At 34.7% G+C, this 27,663-nt stretch overlaps 1 protein-coding gene across 2 annotated transcripts; it reads right to left on the reverse strand.

Annotated features, from left to right (window-relative positions):
• Positions 1-1,040: 1,040 nt before the first annotated feature.
• PDCD6 (programmed cell death 6) lies at positions 1,041-27,591 on the reverse strand. 2 transcript variants are annotated; one of them, XM_074279210.1, is made up of 6 exons: positions 26,597-27,591; positions 24,749-24,810; positions 12,665-12,709; positions 10,920-11,072; positions 6,286-6,395; positions 1,041-2,019 (listed from the first exon to the last, which is right to left on the reverse strand). In XM_074279210.1, exons 1-6 carry the CDS (start codon positions 26,701-26,703, stop codon positions 1,921-1,923), a joined length of 576 nt encoding a protein of 191 aa, XP_074135311.1. In that variant the 5' UTR covers positions 26,704-27,591; the 3' UTR covers positions 1,041-1,920. The 2 variants fall into 2 exon arrangements, with proteins under 2 accessions (XP_074135311.1, XP_074135310.1); XM_074279209.1 differs by having other exon boundaries at positions 10,914-11,072.
• Positions 27,592-27,663: the final 72 nt, after the last annotated feature.

A 27,663-nucleotide genomic window follows, 5' to 3' on the forward strand; every position in this document is an offset into this window, starting at 1 on the left:
TACAATTTCTAAGTAATTAGAGGTTGGTTGGGGATTTCATAAAGGGGATATTTGGGTATAAGGTTGGAGTTGAAGCCTTCTAATGTTCATTGCTGCCTAAAGATTCTATTAAATGTGTACAATCTGAATAAACTAAGTTTGAATGAATGTGAAATCAAAACCTATCTGAAAAACTATAGATCTTAAAAAGCCCCACATATCCCAAAATATACTTTTAGTATTTCAAAAAAACAAATCTAAAAAAATAAAGAAAACATTACTGACAGGGACACAGATGAACATATTCTGTAAAGTTAATATTGTTATACCAAGAAAAATGACAAATATGAGAATTATAGAAAATGGGTATAGATATACATAAATTGATATACTTAAAAAATTAGAATAATATATCCAATGATGAATCAACACAGGTTTTGGGGAACAAATGATAAAATGTAAGTTCCTTCCCTTTGTTGGAGGGAGAATATTGCACACATTGGCTCCTGGGGTCACTACTGTGGCTCGTTTTACCAAACAACTTTTCTTTGTTAAAAACAAAAACTCAAGAAGAATGGGAGTAGGGGAATGGACAAAAGAATGTATTTTGCTTTGTTGTTTTCAATTTCATTTTGATTCTTCGTGGTGCTAGGTGCTTTGGCTAATATCTCATTTGATCCTCACTGGGATTTCTATTATCATCTCCATTTTATAGTTGAGCAAATAAAAGCAGGCAGACAGAAACTAAGTAACTTGTCCAGGTTCAGAGAGCTACTAGGTGTCTAAAGCTGAATTTGACTACAGATCTGACTGCAGGGCCCACACTCTATCCACTGTGCCACCTAATTTGTAATAAATAGGGTGTTAACCTCAAACATCTGTTGTTAAAACAAAAGGCATCAATAAAACGTTTAAAAAAAAAAACAAAAAAAAACAAACCCTCAACCTGTATTTTCAAATTTTGTGAATTTTGGAAATAAGATTTAGGTCACAAATCAGAGATCACCCTCCCACCCCTTTCCCTCTTTAGAACTTGGATTCAGAATACAGCTAAAGCTATCTTTGCTGATAGGGCCCTTTAATCACATGTCAACAATAGCATATACTCATTTATTTCACAGTCAAGATAAAAATAGGAAAGCATGATGTTTTACAAAAAAGTCGTGCTGATTACAAACAGAATTTACAGAGCCTGATGATCCAAATCATACTAGTGTTCTATACCTCTACTCTCTCAGCTTTAATCATTGATTGACTTGACAGTGGGAGTAAACAGGCTTCACCAAGCCTGCTAAGAAAACTGTCCATACAAAGCTCTGCCACTGAACAGCCCAGAATAGCATCTTTGAAGTGGTGATGTCACTGAATATGGCTGAGAGGGCCTGCCTATCCATTTGTTTCATCTTTTTTATGATTCAAAAGGTATGGAAATAGTGGTAAAACACTAGTCTGTACCATTTCCTTTATTGCTTACATTACATATTATTAAAATGGATACAATAACCCCCCCCTTTAAAAAAAGTAAGGCACATGAAAAGCCTTATGTGCAAGTTCCATACTATTTAAAAATTCTGATTAATTAGGAGAAGCATTCTGACAAGAGTGGAGATAACTACAAAAGAGAAGATGCGTTTTTCATGCAGGATACCTGAAGCAAAGTTACACATATTCTACTTCATGGCACAAACATCCACAAACTAAATCTATTTTGCATCTGGAGAGCTATGTGGCTATCATTACTATGGTAAAATATTAATTAGCCTTTACATATATATACAGTTAGGATTTGGAACCATAAAACATATCAATTGTATAAAATTTGGGAGGAAGACAATCTTGAGTTGCATCAGTGTTCTTTTTCATGACGTGACAAGATAAGGGATTTGGCATTTCCAGTCTTTTTTCCATAACAGTCCCATCGATAACCTCCAACAATGAGTGTTATACAATACTGAAGACCATGGAAAGATACTGTTCATAAGATACTTGAATCCAGCCATCCTGATCCGTATCGTAGCGCCGGAATATATCTGTCAACCTCTGAAAGAGAAAACAGATAATGAGATCCTGGTATTTATTAACCCAATGAGGAAAGCTTTGCACACTGAAAAGAGCTATGGCCTTGGGCATCAGAAGACTCCAATACAAAGGAGTCTGCTGCTAGCTTAGGCACTTCTCAATTTAAGTCCTAGTTTCTTTAGTAGAAAATTAAAAAGAATACTTGTATCATTTGCCTCATAGGTTTGTTATGGAAATCAAATAAAACAATGTATCCATAAAGCCCCAAAAGAATGAAAAGCATTCACTAAGCACTTATTGTGGGCACCTGGGTCCATGTAGAACCTATGAGAGGTGTGGAAATCAACCCACCTCATTAGGGATCCTCTAACTAAGGATCAAGAAATCTCTGGCCTTTAACAATTTTATCCAGAAGAGTAGGAATTAAATGTTCTCATTTAATGTCCACTTTAATGATAGTGTATAATCAGAAAATACCTGTGAATTATGAAACAAGGGTTTTAAAAGAATTCTAAGTGGCCCAAAAAAACATGGAAACACACCTGCTACGGCTCAGCTAAGTGTATTTATTGTCAAAGAGGATGACTGAGGAATTAGTAATATATAGCAACAGGTCTCAAGTGTGGACCAGGGGGCCCCGAGGTCAAAAAGTTTTTCATAATACTAAGATGTTTTAATTTCTAATATGGTAAACATGAATGGATATAACACATGAACAAAAGCTCTTTGGGAGGTTGGGGAGAGCGAAGTGGGGGAATCCTTAATATTTAAAGAAGCAAAAAGGTCCTGAGCTCAAAAAGTTTTTAAACTGCTGACATGAAGCATTATCTTCATGAACATGGCAAAGGAGATAAGTTTGCTGAACAGCAACAACACTGAAGGGACTAGAGGTGCTCAAGAGGAACTTAAAAAAGAATATATATTCCCCCTTACATGTTAACCTTTAGCAGCAAAGGGAGATAGGTAATGAGCACTTATTAAGCACCAACCATATATGAAGTTTTACAAATATTATTTCATTTAATAAAGTAATTGGGGGGTGGGGGGAGAGGAGACAGGTATATGGCATAGTGGATAGAGTATAGGCTGTGAAGGAAGGAGGACCTAAGTTCAAATCTGGCCTCAAACATTTATTTTTGCTGCTACTTAGTACCAGTGTGACCCTGAACAAGTCATTTAAACCCAATTGCCTTGCAAAAAAACAAATCAAAACAATAAAGTATTATAGAATAAATTTTCTTTATTTATGGATTCTGTGCTTGCAAATTCACCCATGTACTAAAATTTATTTATAACTTCAAAATGAATTCTGTAGCACTACCAGTTATTTATGGACATATGAAATTTAAATTGCCTAGCTGAGGTCAAACAAGTACAGTGTCCTGTCTTCTTGATCCATGTCTTATATTATAAACAGTCTTGGAAGTATGTAGCTCCAAGACCACAAGAGACCACAATTGTCGGGGACAGCTAGGTGGCGCAGTGGATAGAATACCAGTCTTGAATTCAGGACGACCCGAGTTCAAATCTGATCTCAGACACTTAACACTTCCCAGCTGTGTGATCCTGGGCAAGACACTTAACCCCAGCCTCAGGGGAAAAAAAAAAAAAAAAAAAGGCCACAATTGTCTTACAAGTACAAAAAGGCTCTGATATGCCTTGCAAGACCTATGTTGGCTGTAACCTCAGTGTTAATGAATCAACAATACAGTACATCCCAAAAAAGAAAGAGGAAATTCACTGATCTGTCTCTAAGGCCACTTCAGAGATAGCTAACCAACTTGGTGTAACCAGAGGCTCACAGGAAAAAGGAAACAGTAGGTCAGTATTCGATAAGTTGATATTTGTAGTGACTTTATAGAGCATAATTATTTCTATATGTGTGTGTGTGTGTGTGTGTGTGTGTGTGTGTGGATATACGTTCAGTTTTAATAAACTACAATTTCAGGTGGGACCATGCAACTAACTGAAAAATACATTAAGAAACCTCATCTTATATTAGTTATGATTTTATCTTGAAGAATAGTATTAGCCTGCTTTTGCTGTGTACTTTTAATGTAATTTGTAGAACTGAATATTAACATATGGAATTCTGTAAGACAGACTTCTCCCATGAATTTTTCCTACTGAAGCTCAAATCCCAAGACTGGCTTTTATCCCCATATTTCATTCCTAAATTTCAAGTATCCTAATATGAATCAGTCTTCAATCTACATTATTTTTTTCCATTATTAATAATCTCTGAATCTATCGATATTAGTTCTCACAGATCACACCAATGTTTTATTGTAACAGATCCCATATTTATTGGTCTTGATTCTCATCCAACACTTTATTTTCTTAGGGAAGAAGTTCATTATCCCATATTACCTACTGTAGACTCCATAGTTTCAGAGTAATTATGTTCATTTGGGTTTTGGTATTTCTTTCCAAGGACTGACAAATGGCTTAGGAAATAATATGTCAAAGTCCTTTGGGGAAAAGAAGCAAAGATTGCTGGAGATTTCCCCCCTCATTTCTTTCTGATAGGGAATACTTCAGGATAGGACGAATAATATCTTGGCTAGGTGAAAGTATAGGGGGCGGAAATGCTGATCTGACAAAAATACAGGGTTCAGGACTTACATATGTCTGGGTTATTCGACAGCTTTCTAGTTTTCTCCACTCCAATTTATTTGGTACATGCCTTCAGATTTATGTCATTTCCTTTTTCAAAACCCTTTTAAAACTGCTTCTTTCTTAAATACTTTTTAAAACTCTTTAGTATTTTTAGGATAAATTCCAAACTCTTAAGCCTGGCATTCAATGCTCTTCAAAATCTGGCTCTAATTTATAGAATTTATGAGACGGAGGAAACCTAAGAATTATTTTAGTTCAACGATTAATGAGTGTAATGCCTTCAATTCAGAAATAAAACTGAGGCCAAGAACAGCACATGATCATAGATGTTATAAACAGGACTTTTAATTTAGGATTTTTTTTTTCATTATACCACTGTGATCATTTCCAAGTGTTCAGAAGATATTATCTTATTTTTTAAAAGAGAAATGTCTATCAAAAAAATCTAAAATGTAAGCCAGGGAATTAAAAAAAAAAACAAATAATGAGGTCATATTTAAAAATAATCCAAGTGCATATGTATTGTGTTATCTAAGGAAGTTTGAAGTAATCAGTTCTCAACTTCTTAGTACTTCTCAAACTAGAGTCTAGGATATGAAGGAAGTTAAACTTTTTCACCTTACGGGAGAGGTTTTAAGCTGAGATTCATGGACTCCCAAGTGGTCATGAAAGATTTTAGGGGCCTATGAAATTGGGATGGGAAAAAAAATTTACATCTTTATTTTCATTAACCTCTAAATGAAATTTAGTATTTCCTTCAAACAAGAATTAAAAACAAAATATATTCTAGGAAAAGATGCATAGGCTTTAATAGATTGCCAAAGGAGTAAAAGACAGATTAAAAAGTTAACAAAGCCAGCCTTAAAGGCAAATTTTTAACAGTTTACATTCAATGATATGGAATATTATTATTCTATAAGAAATGACCAGCAGGATGAATACAGAGAGGTTTGGAGAGACAAATATGAACTAATGCTAAGTGAAATGAGCAGAATTAGATGATCATTACACATGGCAACAAGAAGACTATATGATGATCAATTCTGATGGACGTGGCTCTCTTCAACAATGAGAGGATCCAAATCAGTTCCAACTGATCTGTAATTAACAGAATCAGATACACCCTAGAGAAAGAATACTGGGAAAAGAGTATGGACCACAACATAATATTTCCACTCTTTCTGTTATTGTTTGCTTGCATTTTTTGTTTTTTCTTCTCAGATTATTTTTACCCTCTTTCTAAATCTGATCTTTCTTGTGCAACAAGAAAACTGTATAAATATGTATACTTATATTGTATTTAATATATACTTTAAGATTCTATTTAACATGTATGGGAGTACCTGACATATCTAGGGAAGAGGATGGAGGGAAAGAGGAGAAAAGTTGAAACAGAAGTTTTTGCAAGGGTCAATGTTGAAAAATTACCCATCCATATGTTTTGTATATAAAAAGCTATAATAATAATTTTAAAAAATACTTTACATTCAATAGTAAGTAATCAATAAAATGTTTTGCAAAAAATATTGCAAAGAAATTCACTAATGCATTTTACTTTTCCTCACTTATGAATTTAATAGTTGTATAAAAGTGAACTACAATTTATTTGTATATGTGTATTAAAGTATGTGTTATGTGTATGCTTGTGTAAAGTTTCTCCGTAATTACCTGTAAGACAATGCAGCCTTGAATGAAATCATCAAAAGCAATCTGTCCTCTTCCTTGTCTGTCAAATTTTCGGATAAGGATATCATGAAACTGGTCAGATAACCGATAACCTTAAAGAACAAAAAATAAAATAAATGAAGTGGCAGAGGAAGTTTAAATTAGATATATGCATCTTTTCTAAAAATAATTAATCTTTTACACATAAAAAATCCCCAAAGAAAAATAATCCACCCTCAAGCCAATCCAAAAAACCCTACAACCAAATCAATCTCCATACCTCCACATTAAACAAAGAGACACCATTTTTATTGAGCTGGGTAGAAGATAATATTGTTTTTATGTATGTAAAATAGGGTGTGGGGGCAGAAAGGTAAACAAATGAATGAATCTTCAACCTGTGATATTTTGAGACTGGGAATTACAAACTCTTTTGAGGTTTTGAAGCTATTTCTCTTATTTTTCAAATCTGTAAATTTTTGACAGATTCAAATATTGGAAAGGTTTGTGCTTTAAAAAAAACTTCTCAAAGAAATAAAAATGAATCAGAATTATTTTTTTGCAGAAAGTCAATAGAAATGTCACTCACACTGTTGATTTTGATTTACTTATTGCAAGCACTAGATGGTGCTATTGTATGCTTGTATGTATGTATTATATGCTTGGCTATTGCACCAAGCACAATGGTGGTAACTAAACTGGAAAATAAATATGGGAAACCAATATAAAAAAAATTGCTTCTATTTAATATACACACCAAAAAAATACTGATTAGCCTCCAGATACAAATGCTTATATAAGAAAATACTAAATCAAAGGTTTTCCTACTATAATTATGACTCTAAAGATAGGCTCTGAAAATTTATGAAGCCTAAACAAAATACCAACAAAGTAAAAAAAGTTTTTTAAAAAAATACAACTCTCCATCACTCTCTCCCGCTAAAAAAGTAAAATTAAAATGAACAAACTTTAAAAATAAGGGAAATCTAATCAAAATGCTTCATGGACTTCAAAATTGTCAGTGACAAAAAGTTGAGGATCATTGATTTTGTTGCTGATTTTTAGAATCATGATTATATTACAAAATCAGCTCTCAAAACAATCAAGGAATGGACACTTGCAGCCATAACCTTGGATAAAGCCTTAAAGCTGCATCTTTAAGAAAGAAAAAGACCTTACCTATTTTCCCTTTTTAAAAAACTTTTAATATCACTACGTACATTACCGTTGTACTCTTACTTATTCAGAAGACAAGCTCCAGGTGCCAAAATATTTGCATTTGACTTTCAGGTTCTTGGAATCTTTGCAAGGATAAGTTATACCTATTGTCTGAGTGAATTTCACAGTTAATTATCTATATAAATAGCTTAATCATTTTACTGAAAACAAGTTAAAACATGCAAAGAAAAATATTTATATAATATCTCCCCAGGAATGCAAAGCACTTTACTATTTCCTGTAGCAAGTCTAGCTTACTGCCTAGTACATAATATGAACTCAATGAACATTTGCTGACTGGTAACTACCTTGAATCCTGCCCATTTTTCTGGGTAGAGATATTAATGCTGTACTTTCAAAATCAGAATACAAATACAAAAAAATCTGGCACATAAACCACATAGCAGGAGCAGAAGATTTGAAACCAATTCTTCCTATGCTTATCCAGTGTCCAGACAGAGAAATCAGAGATCAGCCACCCCATATTTATTTTCCTACCTACTACCCACTTGCTTACTTAACATCTATAGATGCCAAATATATATGGCTAAAGAACAGCTATTCCTATACTCAAGAAGCTCTTACCTTGCAACTCTAGATAAAAGAATTTTAAGATATAAAGTCCTTTACAATCTTTCTCCCACATATCTTTCTAAATTGATTTCAAAATATTTCCCTTCTTATAATTACATTCTCGTAATACTGGTCTATATTCTATTCCTTATTAACAATAAGCTACATCTTGCCTCCAAACCTTGCACCAGGCTGTCTCCCATACCAGTTTTTCACCTTCACCTTTTAGAATCCCCAAATTTCTTCAATGATCATCTCAAGATCGACATTCTACTTACTTACATTGTAAATCTTTCTCCTAGTCCCCAAGTTTCTATATATTTATGCTTTATCCTGGACAAGGAAGGGAATGAGGCATTGGAATGGTTCAGGGATAGTGGGATTTAGAGCTCAGTTCTATTCAAATATCTCTGTGCTCCCCATTTATTCCTCTTACAGTATAAATAGCTGAGAAAGATTCTTTTCAAATTAGAAATTGAGAAAATGAATTGGGAACACAAATATAAGCTATTGAGGAAATGCAGAAATGACAGAAATCTCAAACATCTGTACTTTGAGAATTCTATCATATTAGCCCGCTATATTTATTTGAGTGCTGGATTTATAGTCAAATCCCTTTCTTTGACTTGTACCAATGAAAGATGATGAAGGTGAAGTTGGTGCTTGCTCAGCTACCTTGAATGGGGATAATGAAATTTGCATTCTCTACCTAATATATAAAGCACAATGTCTGACATAGTAGTTGCTTAATAACGCTTAGTGACTAATCCTTATTTTAGATTTTTAGCTATAATAAAATCAAACATGTGAGCAGTTTTCTTTACTACCAGAGAAAATAATTTTTCTCAATTATTGAGAAGTTAGCTAAAAATGCTTATACATTAAGTTAGAATTTCCATTTTTAATTTTTAAAAAATGCTTTTTTAAAGAGTCCAAATGTCAAAGTATCAGGAACTCTCCTTTTTTTAAAATGGGGAGAAAATTCTGAAATTTTGGTTTCTAAAAACATTTTCTTTATTTGGGGGAAAGAAATAGAAATGAGGAGAACAGCCCAAAGAATAGTTCAATAAAATTTTGTTTTTAAAAGCAATTCAGGTTTCAGTGAAAACTAACCCCTCTAAGATTCCCACAACATGAACCAGACCACCTGCCACCTGGTGACGAAAAGAACTCTAACTTAACAAGTACATTCTTTCTGATTAGTCACTTATACATAAAATTTCAACAATATTTCCAGTTTTCTGGCATGTAGGCAGTTTGGCTAGGGGGATAGGCAAGGATGAATGACATGGTGCATTAATAATTCAGATAAGACTTTAGTATGGAGCTGCCTCTCAAGTAACGCTCACATTAAGGACAGTTAGCCTAGCACTTTTCTCCCTAGTATAAAAAGATGGGTCCAGACTGTGAAGGGCTTTGTGGAGGCCTCACAGAGACAGATTCACATTGTCTTGCTATGGTTTGCTATGTTTGAGGCACCATGTTGAATGTGGATATGCCTTCAGAGAGCTTGCATTCAAAGACTAACTTTTTTGTTGGCCACTGCAGACTGGCCAAACACTTCCAAGTACTATTCTAGTCCCCACCAGATAAAACTAATTCAATTTTAAGGCCCCTGACTCTGATGTAGAAATGATGTAGCTGAATTCCATAGAATGACATGAAAAATGCCCCTCCCTAACTGAGCCATGTATGTACCAGGCTAGTTTAGGACAAAGGCTTCTTACCCTAACCTCTATTAACCACTTTGTTTCAATGGGCAAATAAAAAGGCATAAAAGAAGTGAAGAAATGAGAAACTTGAGTGAATGTAAAGAAAATAGGGAGAAAAGCACCAGAACCTAGAATCATCTAGTCTATAATATATTTCAGCTTTGTATAAACTAATAAACAATATTAAGGCTGTATTTAATACCCTGTGGCTAAAATATTTAATTTTAATTGAACTCATCTTTATTGTTTTTCTAGATATTTGTGAGATAGCTTTTAAGCAATAAAGTTTTTCCTAACAGAACATGATGAACTATAATTAGATTACAAATTGCATCTCTGTAAATTTTTTTACACTCACTAAAAACAAACTAGGATATACTATGTACTCTCTTGCTGACTTTTCACCAGTAAAAAAAATTTGGGCAAATCCTTTAACATCTTAGTTTCTTCATCCAAAAAACTCCACTTCTTCTCTACCTATGTATGAGAACTGCTTAAAGCTTATAAAGCACTTTGAATCATCCAGGAAAGGTACTATGTAATTATTTTTCTCAAGAGGAATTCCAAACCAAAATTCTTTTAAGACATTCAAGGTACACATACATATGTGCACACATACGAATACATATGTATGTATGTATGAGCTATTTTTGAGAATGGGAAAGAACAGAAGTTCCTTACTATTTTTAATTTTTAAAAAATTTTATTCATAAAAATCCTGACAATTGAGAAATTTTACCTAGTTACTTTTGCAGTATATATTTTAAATGGCACCATAAAACTAGATTACAAATTCATCTCAAATTAGTTGCCTGTAGTTTTTTCTTCTCATGCCTTCACTTCAAATTGTTTACAAAGTCACCATTCTCAATTTCATTTAATCACACCACTTTCCAAATGAAAACCTTGCATAGCCCTTATCTCATTTTGGATAAAATTGTATCACAATAATTTATGTCTCACATTTCAAGATAATGTCTGAATTGTAAATAACAAAAATTTTAAATGAATTTGAAATTAAAGCCCCAAAGTCAACCAAAAAAAAAAAAATAATAATGATAATTAAAAAAAAAAAGCTAAACCAATTCCAAAATGAAATATGCTATACAATAAGAGTAAATGATTTACCGAAACCTGATAATGCTAGCTTTAGTTCATTTTTGTCAATCATTCCAGAGTTGTCTCTATCATATGTCCGGAAGACATTCTGCCAATCTGTGATATACTTCCAAACTCCAGTGAATTCACTAAAGTTCACTCCTGCTTTGTTCTCTCGGTCAAACATCGCTAAACCAAAAGGGAAACAACATGTTAATAAATATACCACCAGAACGTGTTCATATTGCAATGTTAAGGTCAGTCTAAAAGGGAAATTTCATAATTACCAACAATTTCACCTAAGACCCATCTTTTGGGGACAGAGAGATGTTCTAAAGTGACCACATCTTTCCTCTGCTAGCAGAACATGTTACTTAAGAGGTTGAACTTATGTGTCCAATTCCTGGATAAGCTGGCTAACTCTACATAGAGGAAAATTGTGTTTCCCTGGCTATAGTTCTAAAATTCCATCAGTTATAAATATGTAAAGTTAATCATAAGAATAAATAAGTGAATGAATATACATGCCTCAGGTTACACATAGTACTTTTACAACTACTTGAAAGAGCCCCCCTAGGGAGCTTTTTTCTTTTTGCATCCTTTCTGCTTATGATAGTACCAGGCACATGGTAAGCGCTTAATAAATATTTGCTGAGGGATTCAGTGTTCATTCACATCCTCCTTAGAAGGAGGGTTAATACTGTCAAACTTGAATGTGAGATATAGTTTTCCTTATAAGGAAGCCCTTCTTCTACTCCTAAGTAAGTGCTGCAAATATTCTCCCAGAGATATTCTGAAATAGATACCACCTTTATCTAATCTCTGTGGCCTTGTGTGAAGACCATTATAAAATGATACAAAACCACACAGATAGTTGCTATCCTAAGTAGTGTGCTCACATATATAGCATTCCTGAACAATGTTCTCTTATTGGGGAATCATAATTATCATGGGAGGATGACAGAAAACAAATTCTATCTCTACTTTAGAGAAGACACAGAGGCTCGTTATCTGAGTCATCCATCCATGATGTGGCAAAGCTTGAGGTTGAACACAGATGTTCTGACTCAAAATCAAGCAAGTCATCTTTTTGATTTTGCCGATACAATACAATTGTATTTCTACCTCATAGTACAATGGAAAAAATATCAGACAGTATGCTGGGAGCTAGTCCTGTGAGATCTGTGTCAGATTATTTGCTTTCTATTTTTTCATTTGTAAAAATGGAAGGACAGATGCAGATAAAAGACATGATAATCAAAAGTTATGATTACAAATGTGCACACAGAACAATCAATCAATCAGCACTGTCAAACAGCTCTTTGCCCTCATGGAGTATTGACATTTTACTTAGGGGAGATAAAAAATTCATAAATATAGATTTATAAATGGGGAAAAGATCTTAATATAACTGGAAACCTCAGTAAAGGTCTGTTGAAGAGGTTAACATAAGTGGAATCTTAAAGCGCTGGGCATCCAAACTGCAGTGTATGTTTAGGGGACAGTAAAGTGAGCACTCCTGGATGGGGAACAGTCTACATAAGGGCAAGGATGAAGGAAATAACCATAGCAATTGACCAGATATGGGGAGGTGAAGGGAAGGAGTCAAGGCTATCTCTCTATACTAGTTAGTTAGTAGAAATAGTGACATTAAGAAAAATTGACATAAGGAGAAAAGATGAATTAAGTTTTAGACATGCTAAGATGTCTTAAGGATATGGCAGACAGCTGAACTGGCATATAAATGAATGGTTCCATGATGAGGCACAATTTTTACTTACATATGATTGATCTGACTGTTACAGGATTAAATGGAGTCCAGGTGCCTAAAATAAAAAACAACTTGGATTATAAATAATGAAAAATCATTTTTACAGTTAACAGGTAGAATACTAGCCAATTCACCTACAACTTATAATATCTGAAACATGACTTTTTATTAACTTCTGAGTTTAAAATAAGATGACAGGACAATTTATTAAGTTAGACTGTGCAATCTTCTCAATACATGTAAACCATTTACCACTAAAATTAGTTTATTATATCCCTGTGTGTATTTTTACACTGACTAAAAACAAAAACATTTTTTAAAGAACAAGAAGAGATTCCTATAGTTATATTTATGTGCAAATCTACATAAAACTTCAGGAAATTATGTGATTTGCTTGTACCCCTCAGGGTACTTTAGGAAGGTATATGAGATAAAACCATCTACGGTCACTGTCTCCTCATTTCCAGTTTTTCACAAATTTACCGACCTGCAAAAGTTTTACTATCAAAAAACCCTTATACCTTAATATTAACTGAGCCCTCCTCAATCCTAACTTTTTTGAGAACAGCAGGTGTTTTTCTGTGTTACCTAGTTTCCATGGGTTGTCCCTTCTGAAATAAATCTGTGATGTGGTAAGTGTATACTTCACCCAGTGATACAAATCCTAATTCATTTACACTTTCTCATTCTGTTCAGCTCTTACCCATATCTTCCTTAACTGCTCACAACATGCTAGGAGTAGAGTAACAATCATTTTCTTGACATTAATTAAATCAAAAGAATATATAGAAACACCATCTCATCTGCTGCTCTCTCACTAATTGACCCATCTGTTTCTGCTTGGACATTTCTGTGATCTCTTTTATACCACTCCTGGTATACAATTCTTTAGTTTTGGAAATATCCTCACAGCCTATTTCATGCTCACATTGCATCTCTCCATTTTTTTTTTTTTTCAGTTTGACATATAAATCCATATAGACTAATTCCTTGGAAGCAAAACCATTTCATGATTTGAAGCCAAATGTCAACTTTGGGAAAATATTGTTTAAAAAGATGTGCTTTTGGGTTTTTTGGAGGAGAGGAAAAAAAACAAAAAACTTCTAAAAGCTTACTTTTAGAAACTAACTCCTAAAAGCTTACTAAAAGCACCATACAATTTCTCCAAAACAATTCAAGCAATGATCTTTCTGAATCAATTTTGGGCCCAGCTCATTATCTCACAAGATCTGTCCAAGGATCATGTGCTGACTGATCAATTTTATGGGTTCTCCAGCCACCTACACAATGTGATCTGAACAATGAACATTTTTAATCTGTTTAGGTTTTCCATTGTGAATACCTCAGTCAAGTTCTTTTAAAAGTGATAATGGATCTCATTCAGGAGAATCATGTAAAGGCACTCAGCATTCAGGCATTCACTCCTCTATTGGGGTTTTTTTTAAGCTTTTAATTTCTTTAAAAATTTAAAAACATATTTTTACTCCCCTTCTAATTATATGATAAACAATTTTTTAAAAAGTTTTTAGTTCTAATTCTATTCTTTCTTTTCTCTCCGCCCCCTAGACATTAAGCAATCAGACAGAGTATATAGTATGTACAATCATGTAAAATATTTCCATGTTTGTGATTTTTTACAAGAAAATGTGAACAAAAGAAAAAAGAATGAAAGTGAAAAACAGTATGCTTCACTCTGTAATCAAACAGTATCAGTTATTTCTGTGGAGGCACATAGTATGCGTTATCATTAGTTCTTTGAGATTGTCTTGGATCATTGTACTGTTAAGAGGTAAATCACTTAACAATCTATCAATATTGCTGTTACTGTGTAAAACATTCTCTAGTTCTGTTCACTTCACTTAGCATCAGGTCGTGTAGGTCTTTGGAGGTTTTTCTCAAATCATCCTGCTTGTCACTTCTTATATCACAATAATATTTCTATTACAATCATGCATCAACAACTTGTTTAGCCATTCCCTTCAATTTTTAGTTCTTAGCCATCATAAAAAAAGGTGCTATAAATATTTTTTTGGCACAAATAGCCCCCCACTCTCCAGGATGTTTATTGTTACCATGTTTGAATTCATGACTGCCACATCTTTTAAAAATTCTTTTAAGGCAAAATAAAATTATGCTTCACATATAATGCAGATTTCATTTGATATTTGGAAAACTATAAATATAACCATGATAACATGATTATTTCAGCGGATACAAAACTTTTTGCCAAAATATAGCACCCATTTCTGTTTAAAACACAGATATACACAAAATAAAAACAAACCAAATACCAGAAAACATAAGGATGAAAGAGCTTTTCCTTAAGTTTCCTAAGTAATACCTATCTAAAACCAAATGTCAGCGCTATATGCAAAGGGGATAAATTAGACTAGTGTGCAAACATGGAGCTCCCTTATGAGTACTATTATTTAATAAGTACTAGAAATGCCAATTACAGGAATAAAACAAGAAAAAGTAATCAAAACAAGCAAAGGCAAAGGATATCTAGTTTAGTAAACTCAAAGAGGACAGTTATAGGATTAAGAACTCACTATTTGACAAAAACAAAAGAAGAGCAATTTGGCAGAAAAAAAGGTTATTAATCAAAGTTCAAGACCAAATAAGAGAGATAGATCATCAGAAAAAGTAAAATGGACAGCTACAATGACAAAATTTAAAAAGCTGTTGCATAAAATTGTAAAGCTAACAGTTAAATGGTAAGAAAAAAAAAATCTACAGATGGGAAAAAAATGTTCCAAATCACTAGTAATTATAGCAATGAAAATTAAAGAAACTCTTATATTTTATCTCACACAACTATCAGAATGAAAATGAAACAAAATTCTGCAGTTTATATAAAAATCCTGTTCACAATCTTTCAAAGAGATTGACATTGACTTAGGAATAAAAATGGATTATTTTCAGCACATGAAGTTATAGTTCTTTTGGGTCTGGAGAGTTGAGCTTACCAAAAAGCACTTTATTTTATCTCTGCTCATCTTGGATTTCAACTTTTTATCTGAAGTTAAAATCCTTCTCTCCCCAATCCTAAGATTATTCTTTTTTGCAGGGAAAAAATGAAGCAAAATAAAGAGTTCAACGTACAAGCTGTTTCTTTATCCTTTATCACATTCCTATATACTCCAGATAGCAGTCTGATTCCTTCTTTGATAATTTTCTCCAGATTTAAAAAACTTCTTGTCCAGCTATAAGCTATGATGCTCTGGTCCATTCTTAATAAGGGTTTGTTGAAAGAATGGGTATTTAAAAAAAAAAAAAAATTACTTCAAATTGGTCGCAGAGTTTCTTTTATATTTCCCCAACAGTTTCTTTAGACAGTTCCCCTCTTTTTTTTTTTCCTTTGGAAATTTTATCTTCAGAATTTCACTACTGGAATACTTTTCATTCCTTTTAGTCAATGCAATCTTATCTAAATCTACACTGAATGTCTTAAAATCTGCTCTCTTAAAATTTAAAAATGAGTATCAGATTATATTTCCCTCTTAGATCCAGAAGATACTTTCCTCTAGTTGATTTCTCTGCCTTTGAAGGTTATTATCATTAAGGGAAATTATTTGCAGCTACTCTAAAAGAGGTCTACAAAATGGGAAATCCTCCATAGTTATGGTACACTATAAATTTGTGATCTGATTTTAAAACTCATCTAATTCTTTTTTCTGTTTAATTGGTCTATAGTGAGCTCCAAAGACTTTATTCTTTCTGCCCCCCAGGGAGCACACCTAAATGACTTTCCGCACACTATGCCTTTTGAATTTCCTAATTCGTATTTTTCTTCTTCCCAATCTACAATGCTAATCTGTTCTTTTTTTACAGATCCTTTTTTCTTTTGAACATAAATGTCTAACTTCCAGAGCCAAATTCCAGTCAGAGATTTCAGCCCACCAATTCCAAGTGATACCTAGGACATCATATTTGCTTTAGTTGGGATGTTTAATTTGACCATATTTCTTGCATTGTATATCAATACCTTAAGCCATCAGTTTTTATTACTGATTCCTTTTTTTCTGTTTTGTTTTCTGTTAACTTTAGGGAATCTACATTATTATTTAAATATATGGTAGTTATTCTCTTGGTGCTAATTTTCCATTTCTCTTCCTACTTTTCAGTTTCAGTTCTTCTAGTCTACATTTGAAAGATTCCAGGCAAATCCATCCTTCCCAGCCTTGATAAGGTACCCTCTATCTCTAACAAGGAATACATAATTCCCAAGTTTTAAGTCATAGTTTAGCCATACAAAGCTCATTCTGAAAAAAAACAATCTTCTTATCCAACTGATTACTTCTCATATTTCTTTTCCCTCCTGAAAGTCTTTACTTCATTTGGGAGCAATAATAAAAATACCACATATATGCCAAGGGTTCTTCAGTTTCTAATCTTAAACAATGCTGCCCAGGCTCTTTTTGACAGCATTTGTTCTTACATGACTCAATGTAAGTCAGTATGAACAGGAGGAAAGAAAATAGTTTTGAAGTGCTTCTGATGTACCAAAAAATATTCTGGATACATTAAAGACAAAGAAATCCCTGCAATTTCAATAGACTTGTGACAGAAAGCACCATCTGCATCCAGAGAAAGAACTATGGAGAGTGAAAAAGCATAGTATTTTCACCTTTTTTCTTATTGTTTGTTTGCTTTTCCCTCCATTTTGATCTGATTTTTTTGCACAGCATTACGAATATGGAAATATGTTTAGAAAAATTGCACATGTTTAATTTATATTGGATTGCTTGCTATCTTGGGAGGGAAAAAGAGGGAGAAAAAATTGGAACACAAGGTTTTGCAAAGGTGAATGCTGAAAACTATCTTTTCATGTATTTGAAAAAAATACTATAAAAAACAACAACTTGACAATCCTTATTCCCAAGGAGCTCACTTTCTAATGGTAAACACATAGGGAAGGTTTCAGCTACAAGTCAGTAGAAAGGAACTCTGGTTGCCAGGATACAGTGTCAAAGCAGATGGTAACATGTCTTCTTAAATGTAATTTGCAGTAACAGGATGGCAACATCTGGTTTGACAGCCCTGAGAAGTTCTCTTGAACATCTTGTATGGATAACCAGGATAACCAGCAGAACCCTGTATCATTCTTATGAGGCCAACAAATTGGTGTGTTCCTATACTCAGCAGCGGATTCACTAACCACTATTACTCATCTTTGTTTCTTCTGACCCTTAGGGAATGATTTCATACTTATAAGCACCTGTCATATATAAGGAGCTGCTTCTTCACTATCTAGTTCTCTCTTCTTAAAGTACTTTATACTTAGTATTATCTTTTTTCTAATATCATATTAATTTTTTTCAAATTTAGCAAATATTTTGAACTATACTAAAAACTCAAACAAGCTGGAGGGCCTGATGGTATAGTCACAACTGATAACTGCCATACTGACAGCTGTTTATTGTTGACACAGACATGATTGTCTTCATTTTTTTTCTGTTTATTGCATTTGTCACTGGTCTGCATTTTTCACTTTCTTCCTGATAAAAGTATTCATGTTATGTAAATGTGAGGAGTAGGTCTAGTCCACAAGCATTTAGCTTTTTAAAATGTCTTAATCACGAGTCATATTTTCCATATTTTTTACCATGTTTTTCTACACCACATTTGCACTGAAGCCATCAAATATGTTGATTTCAGATAAATTTTTTTTATAAAATTTTTTCCACATCCTTTTCAACAAATGTCAGCTATCCATAAGATAGTTTAAAAAGAAAATAGTACATTTGAACAGTATTGTTTTCTATTTTTCATTGAAAATATATAAATTTCTGCTATAGTATAAATGCCTTTTATAGGACAAACTAGGGAAATAAACATCATTTGTAACCTTGTTACTAGGCAAAATAAATAACATATAAATGAACTTTAGGAGCATAACTAGTGACTAGATAAAATATATGTAAATCAATTTCTTCAAGGGGCCATAACAAAAATTTTTTAAAAGTAGCATTCCTTGAATATAAATCAGGTGTCTTTCTAAAAATGTTGGGCTGAGCATTATTTCTTGGCCTATACACATGACAATGACTTCAAGTCCATGCAGTTCTTCTTTGAAAAATTTCAGCTATGAGAAACTGGAGGATGAATGGATGTCCATCAGTTGGAGAATGGTTGGGTAAATTGTGGTATATGAAGGTTATGGAATATTATTGCTCGGTAAGAAATGACCAGCAGGAGGAATATAGAGAGGCCTGGAGAGACTTAAATCAACTGATGCTGAGTGAAATGAGCAGAACCAGAAGATCACTGTACACTTCAACAACAATGCTGTATGAGGATATATTCTGATGGAAGTGGAAATCTTCAACATAAAGAAGATCCAACTCACTTCCAGTTGATCAATGATGGACAGAGGTAGCTGCACCCAGAGAAGAAACACTGGGAGGGGAATGAAAATTGTTAGCACTAATATCTGTCTGCCCAGGTTGCATGTACCTTCGGATTCTAATGTTTATTGTGCAACAAGAAAGTGATATTCGCACACATGTATTGTACCTAGACTATATTGTAACACATGTAAAATGTATGGTATTGCCTGTCGTCGGGGGGAGGGAATAGAGGGAGGGGGGATAAATTGGAAAAATGAATACAAGGGATAATATTATAAAATATATATATATATATATATATATATATATATATATAATAAAAAAAAAAAAAAAAAAAAAAAAAAAAAGAAAAATTTCAGCTATGGAGTCTGAATGCAGAGCAAAACATACTACCTTCGTGATTTTTCCCCCATGGTTTTTTCCTTTTGGTCTGTTTTTTTTCCCCACAATATGACTAATGTGGAAATATGTTTTTCAGGATTGTACATGTATAGCCTATAACATATAACTGCTTACCATCTCAGGGAGATGAGAGGTGAAGGAGAAAATTTAGAACTCGATATTTTAAAAAAATTATTAAAAATTATTTACATGTAATTGGGGAAAAAGAAAAATTTCATCTAGTCGATATTTACCTATCTTTTAAAACTAGAATTTATTTTTTAAAACTTATTTTAATTCTTACCTAAAATAAGTCCTTGTTGTATACTTCATTTTCAAAGGAGAAAAACCCTGAAGATTGGCAAGTGTTAAATATTTTCCTTATCAGAGGTGACTTTCATATAAATATCCTCATATGCTGGAAATTTCTATGTTTGCTGCTGAAGATTCCATTATACTGTAATAAATGGATTTTAAAGAAATATTCAACTTTTGTAGCATTTCATTTTTGTTTTTTTTAAATGGAATTTGTCTGGTCATGATGTGCCTCTCAACTACAACAAAAATGACTATTTCCCCACATTTCACTGGCTAACTGGCGACAGTCTGAATGTTTTCCTTTCCAGAAATGGAAACTACTCTCAAGGGCATTACCTTTAATTTAGCTGCTTTATTTCTCCTTCCTTCAGTCAGATAAACAGCCTAATTCAAAATCAGGAATTTGTTAAGTTAATGTTTATTCCCTCCAAGCAATCCTCAGACATGGCTCAGCTCATAGTGCTCCCTATCCCTCTAATCAATACAGACTTTGTTGCATTTTCTCATTCTATGGCTGGGATTCCAGATTTTAAAACTCTTTAATCCCCCATTCTATGGGAGGCAAGACAGATTGACTAAAGAGTAAAGTTTTGTAAATCACAAATTTTTAGTACGGGACTGTTTTTCACAAATTACTGTGGCTAAAAATTTCTATCATTAAGTGCCCAAACTCCTAGAAAATAAATTCTGAGAGGTCCACACTGAAAACTGTTCCAATTTCTTAGATCTAGCCAGGGCTTTGGATATTCTGGCAAATTTCACAACAGAGCACATGTCAGACCAGAATAGGGGCTTAAATCCATTAGCAATTAAGTTAAGCTAAATCCCTGGCTGAAGTTGGCATTGAAACTTTTCAAATGGGAGAAGATAATAAACTATAATTCATAAGTAACTTATGAAGTCTGAATATACTGAGGGGCAGGTATGTAGTGCAATGGATAGAGCTGAGTTCAAAGACAGCCTCAGAACCTGACACTAGCTGTCAAGTTGCTTGACACCAACTGCTTGTCCCCTCCCCCCAAAAAAAGGAAAGAAAGAAAGAAAGGGGGAGAGAGATCTACACATGTACCAGGATTCTTCTTTTCTTTCTTTCTTTTTTTAACAATGGGACTTCCTAAAAGGGGACGAAATCATCTCTTAATAAAAAGTAGCATGTACATATCCACAAAAAACTAATAAAAACGAATAGCAATTTTAAAAAAAAAGAAGACAGCAAACAAAACAAAATGCCCCCTAAAATTACATGCCTTGTTTATTATTATGAAAAGCTATAAGATGATCAGAAAAAAAAAAATCAGCTTAAGAGAATAATTCTTCCTCATTATCTTCAGAAATGTTAAATACAGAGAAAAGTAATTGAATTTTAAACAGGGTTAAGTAAAAATTCTTAAGCTCTTGGAATAGCATGCAATCATTTTTTTTTTAATGGAAAGCAAGTGAACAGTCTTCTTTTGTCTGTCAATATACTGAATGACCTCATCTTCCCTCACTCTTTTTTAGCAAACTTTTCTATGGAAAGTCTTACAAAAAGGCCCAGTGTGTACTAGTATGAGTCCACATAAATTATTCAGGATTGCTGTAACCAGATTTAACAAGAAAATACATGCAGTTCCACACATTTAATAACAGTAGGAGAGCTACTTTTAAAAGTACAGGTTTCCACTGAATCAACATGTCAACTGTATTGAAAATGTACTAGTAAGTTTGGGTATAATGATGGGAACTCAGTCCTAAGTGAATAGCATTGTAATCACATTTAATATAAAGATGGAAGAGAAGAGAATGTGATATGAGAAGTATGAGAATAGAATGGAATTTGATTGGCTATTGTACCACTGTTGGTTCAAAATGTCTAAACTAACGTGACTTAAGCTCTTTTGGTCAATTAGTCTCATATTCTTCCTAATGCTGATCAATTCTTGTGAAATATGTATCAATTGAAACCTAATGAAAGAGTATCAACTAATCAACCCAGAATAATCACAAATATTAGCAATACTTTGTACTAAGTCTCTAGGAACAAAATCTTTGTATAGGTATTTACTGCATGCATGTCTAGATCTACTGTGCATAGGATCTAGAGCTAGCTTGATATTTTACCAAACATCCACCAGATGATAGTGAAAAATTATTCCCTGCTTAGGACTTTAGCTAACAGTAAAGATCATTTCCAAAATATAGAAATGTCAACATTTTTTGTGCCCTTATTGTCACTTATTTTTCCTGTTATTAACTATAAGCAAAATGTACTAGAAATTAATGATAAGTAGGTTCTTGTAAGAAAAGAAGTAATCAAGTGATAGAATTTGAACTTGAAAACATCCTGGGCAAAAAACTTTTGCAGACACAAGTTATTCACAAGTGGATTTTCATTGTGATTTTTTTCCCCCCTTGAGGCTGGGGTTAAGTGACTTGCCCAGGGTCACACAGCTAGAAAGTGTTAAGTGTCTGAGACCACATTTGAATTCGAGTCCTCCTGAACTCAAGGCTGGTGCTAGTTGCCCCCACAAGTGGATTTTCTAAGAAATGACATGAAAATATAAAACCAAGAGTCATTCCCCAAAGGATATATGGTCAAGGGATATGAATAAATTGTTCCCAAAAGAGAAACTCAAAATAATTGTCAGATGCAATATAGTTCCATATCACTAATGCACTACAGATATGAAAATCTTTTTTTTTGTTTTTGAGGCTAGGGTTAAGTGACTTGCCCAGGGTCACACAGCTAGGAAGTGTTAAGTGTCTGAGACCACATTTGAATTCGAGTCCTCCAAGTCTCTTTTTAGGCCATTTCTAGATTATGTTGTCCTGTTCCTATCTCCATTGAGGCCATCCTTTATTCTTCCTTTCCCTTTCTAGTTCTATTGTCTAATTAAATGTAGGTTTCTTAAAGGTGAGGGCTGTATTGCTCACTTACATTTGTATCCCCAAGTGTGTAACAAGATGCCTGGTACATGCTAAGTCCTAAACAAGAACTTTTCCCATTAATTTCTTCATATATATTACAGGAGTAAATGTAGGTAGAAATATAAATTAGTCTAATCATTCATTTTGGCAAACAATTTGGAATTATGTTCAAAAATGCCCATATCTTCTGATTCAAAAATCCTACTACTCATAACCTTCAAGGAAGTAAACGATAGAAAGAATCTAATATACACCAAAATATTCATAGTAGCACTTTCTATAGTAGCAAAAAATAGCAATCAAAGTATTATGTTGTTCAACTCTTCATGACCTCATCTAGGGTTTTTCTTGGCAAACGTAGTAGAGCTGATTTGCCATTTTTTTTTTTCTCCAGTTGATTTTACAGATGAGGGAACTAAGGTAAACAGGGTCAACTGACTTTGTCCAGGTCATATAGGTATTATTGAATTCATGAAGATGAGTCTTCCTGATATTAGGCTCAATATACTATCTATTGTGCTATCTGACTACTTTGAAATCAAAGTAAAAGCCTACTAATAGGGGAATAACTAAATAAACAGTGATGCATAAATACAACAGAATATTAGGGACTAACAATGAATTTGAAGAATGGAGACAAATATGTAGAACTGTGAAAACAAAGTGTATGGAAAGAAAAAACAAAAAAAGAACTAGTATTGTGTAATTACATATGACTATATATAACTAGTGCTGAAGAAAAGATGATTCTTTGTCTCTGCAGAGGTAGAAAACTAAGACTGCATAATAATGAATATAGGTTGATACTTTGGTTAATTTGGTGAACTGTTTTTTCTTTTTGCAACAAGGAATAGTTTTAGGGATAGAGGAGGAAAAAATATATATTTGAAAATAAAAGTGATGTAAAAACAATAGGTTATCTGTATATTTTAAAACTAAAGAATCATATAGTTCTCCTAACTTTAATATCAATAAAAATCTTATAAGGAGCATCACAGTAAGGTGGATCTATGTTAATGTAAGTTGTTAGTTACTTGTTATGAAGGGAAAAAGTTTTTCAACTCTTCTAAATTTCAAGCTGAATCAAAGCTTAATTGGCCTATCTTCAAATGAAAAATTTCCATAGTGAATAGTTTGAAATGCCTATCTAAGAGAGATTAGTTAATTAATGAAATAAAATTTCTCCAACTAGACTTAGTACTCGGGAGTCTACCACCTGATTAACAACCACTATTCTTGAAGAGGATCAGAATGAGAAGCTGAAATCTCACAATGAAAATAAAAGGAAACAAAATAAAACTGGACAATGAATTAAATATGGAAACCCCAACAGGACTTTCATTCATCTTATCTTAGATTAGCAATAGTTCCCAAAATCACTATCAAATTAGACCCTACTTTATAGTAAAGTGCTATTATCAATATCAATCAATCATTTCTGTAGCAACTTAACCTTGTAGTTTTAGCAGTTTCTATAGCAACCAAGTTCCTTTAAAGAACCACATGGACATCCTCCAAAATCTTCAACAACTTATTCCATCAATATTATTTGAGAATCCTATTGGTTCCTTTTGTGACCTTTCAGGATCTCTAAAAATCCCTAAACATCATAATCTTGCCTCTCTCTAAGACTTGTTTCTGCAATTAAACTCTTTATTTTCCTCTATAATATTCAAATATAATAACCAAATTTCCAAATAATTCCCAATTTTTATACACCTAGTACTTAACTAAGTAAATAGATTACAATTGCATCTATTAAGACTTTGCTACGTGTCAAGCAAGCAATGTGTTGAAAATAGAGGAAGACACAAAAAAATAAGAAAACCACTGTTCTTGGATAGCTCACACTCTTTACTGTGGAAAACAATGCCTATATGTATTATGTGAACAACACAACTAAAGTACTCAAAATGGAGACCATAATCAGGAAGCTGTGCGAAAAAAAATAAAATAAGCAAAAATTTGTTCCTATTTATTATACCATATACCAACTCTAGTTAATGCAAGGACTGTGCCATATATTTTAGTTTTCTCAACTCCTTTGTACTTAGAAAGCAAAATTAAGGAAAAGACAAATCAGGTCAAGTTAAGCTTGCAGTTTAAAATCTCACTAATCACTAAGTCACACTTACCATTGGATAATGCTTGTTGCAGTTCATTGTCAGATATTACTCCACTTCTGTCTTTATCAACTCTATGAAATAATTGAAATACATTACCATGATTAAAAATTAAAAGAAATTTAACAATTGCTTTATACTGCTAGGCAATTAAGCTCTTATATTTTATAAGTTTATTTTTCTTCAAAATATAAGTTCAAGGCCTTTAATTATGGGCACATTCCTACTAAAGTTTATTTAGGTTGGCTGCTTCAAATTATTTTTCAGACTACCATCTCCGATCTTTTCTATTCTGTCCTGGTTTCAGCTAATATATTTCTCAAAAGAAGATTACATTCTCCTTGGTTACTTATGATGAAAAAATATATAATCACATCTGTATATTTATATACACATATATAAATAAACATTCCAGTCTGATGTAGTGGAGCAGGCCCTCTAAATCCCAGCTCAAGGAAGCATTATGTCTAAAAACTCAGGAGTTCTGAGGTGCAATGGACTAAGCAATGAGGTGTCTTTAATAAGAGGCCTAGGCAAGAAAGGGAGACAAGTGGGTGGGGGTGAGGAAGAGAAGCTCTTTTATTGGCTTCTAGTTACCACACTTTCTAAATCACCATTTTAGATTCTCACCAAAGGGTTGTGAATGGAGCTCGGTGATTTGAACTTTTCCTCAGGCTTTCACCTTTCATTCTGCCCATGCAGATTACTTTCTTTGTTCCTTTTTCAGCCTCCCGCCTCTTTATCTGCTTCTTTGTAGAACACTTCACATCAACTACCATCTTTTTTCCAAACCCTCGTTAGTTTAAAAAAACAAAACAAAAAACCTCACTTTTAGATTCTTTCAGTGATAACAGATCTTTGAAGATTTCCCCAGAAGACAAGAGGAAGTATTCCATTCACCACACCAAGAAAATAGAAAATGGTTAAAGTCACCAACCTAACTGGTTTCATTATTTCTTTCCTAGATCTTAATCACACAAAAATGCAACATTTTCCTCTTCTAAATTTTGTATGCTTTAAGTTCTGCTCTCACTCAAGTCACACCTAACTGAAGAGAGGCTGGTACAGTGGAAAAAGCCCAAAGTGAAAGAATCCGAGTAAATCGTGGCCCTGCCTTTGGCTACCTCTGTGCCCTTAGATGAGCCACTACCTCTATGAACTTTAGATTCATCTCTTTCATATTAAGGGTTGTCAGACTGGATCACCTCTAAATGGCACTCCGGCTCTATAACCTCTCATCCATGACCTGGAAATACAACAGTACAAGATTCGGGTAGACGATCCTTGGTTTGGAGGCGAGGGTGCTGAACTGAAGTTTAGAAGAGCTGTACAAAAACGTGCAGCATCTTACTTCAGTGACCTTGAGCAAAGCACTCTTTGGGCTAGAGCTTCCTCAAATGTAAAACACGAGAACTGGATCACATGGCCTAAAAGGTCACGTCCATGCTTTGACCTATGACAAGATGGCCCATGGGCACTGGATGAGGGGAGACGTGTACGGCTGGGAACGGGGAATCAAGTTTTCTGCTCCTCCTCGGTTACATTCACTCAGCGAGCATGTATTACATGTAACCGGGCCACGCAGAGCTCTGGGGGATGGGTAAGACACAAGGTTGCAATGGTGCTCGCCTCCCCGGGTCTCGTCTCCTTGTCTGTAACACCGGCAGTAGGTATAATGGCACAGTGAGGGCTCTCCCTCCGGGATCCCGTGCCAGAGGTGGGTGGTAGGGAACGGAATCAGGAGGCCGGACCTAGCCTGAAGCCGCGTCAGCGTCCTGCCGGGGTGGGGGCGGGGGGCCGACCCTTCCCAGCGCTCCTAGGAAAAGGTGAAGCCCGGGGCTGGGAGTAGCACATTCTTACCGCTGAAAGACATTCCACAAGAAGCTCTGGTCCGGGAGGGACGCGGCAGCGGCAGGCCCTGGGCCAGAGCTGCCCGCGGGAGCCGTCCGGTAGTGGTAGGTGGCCATGGGCCAGTCCAAAGAAGAGTAAAACGACAAGAGGCTAAGCAGGAATAGGAGAGAATGGCTCTGCGGGTTGCTTCACTTCCGCTTTCTGCAGTGGAGGCGGAAGAGCCGGAAAAAAAGAAGGTCACTTCCGGGCAAAGGGCCACCTTCGGGAAGGCGGCCGAAGCGTCACGTGGCTGAGAGCCTCCAGTCTCCGCGCGAGGGCCGCGTTGCCTGGCAACAGAAGGGCGCTTGGCTAGGAAAGCGGCGGAATCCAGGTGGAAGGAGGCCCTCAGAGGATACTACGCTTCGGGAGCCCTAGGAGGCGGGGGTGGAGACGTCCTCTGCGGGCGCGGCAGGGCGCGGTTTTGCTCTATGAAAGACCGCTTTTTTCCTAGTCATGGGACTCCCAAGTTTGGAGCCAGATGCCCCTGCTTTGAGTTTCTGCTCTTCGTTGACTTTTTCCTTCTCTTCCTCAGTTTTCTCGTCAGTTAACGCCTTTCTCGGCGTGTTACCGGAGTCAAGATGGGCCTTTTCCTCCAGGGGCCTTTCTTTCCTTCCAGTTTTCTCGTTGTTACCGAAGGCAGGGTGGCCTTTCCTTCCCCGGTTCACGGTTTCTGTTATCGAACTCCAGGTGTCTCCCCGAGCCTGTTTCCTAGTCTGTCACACACACACGCAAAGCGCAGGTGGCTTTCCCTTCCCTGGGCCTCCGTTTCCTCGTCTGTCACCGAAACGGGGGCGGGTTAGTTGATGTCTAAGCCCCTTGGCAGCCCGTACCTCCAAGTTAAGCAAAGCCCTCACTTTTAGAAACCCATCTCCCAGGCTAATGGAAAGGGGATTTTAAAGGGCTTGAACCAAATGTTACTAGTGGGCTAGGAGGCTCTTCCGAAAACCCCCACACCACTCCTGGGTGGGGTAGCCACTCTGGCGATAAGGTGACGTAACACTGAAGGAGGGGCTTTGCTAGGTAAGCATTTCCGATTG

This window comes from Sminthopsis crassicaudata, chromosome 1 (genome assembly GCF_048593235.1).
Source record: "Sminthopsis crassicaudata isolate SCR6 chromosome 1, ASM4859323v1, whole genome shotgun sequence".
NCBI classification, from domain to species: Eukaryota; Metazoa; Chordata; class Mammalia; order Dasyuromorphia; family Dasyuridae; genus Sminthopsis; species Sminthopsis crassicaudata.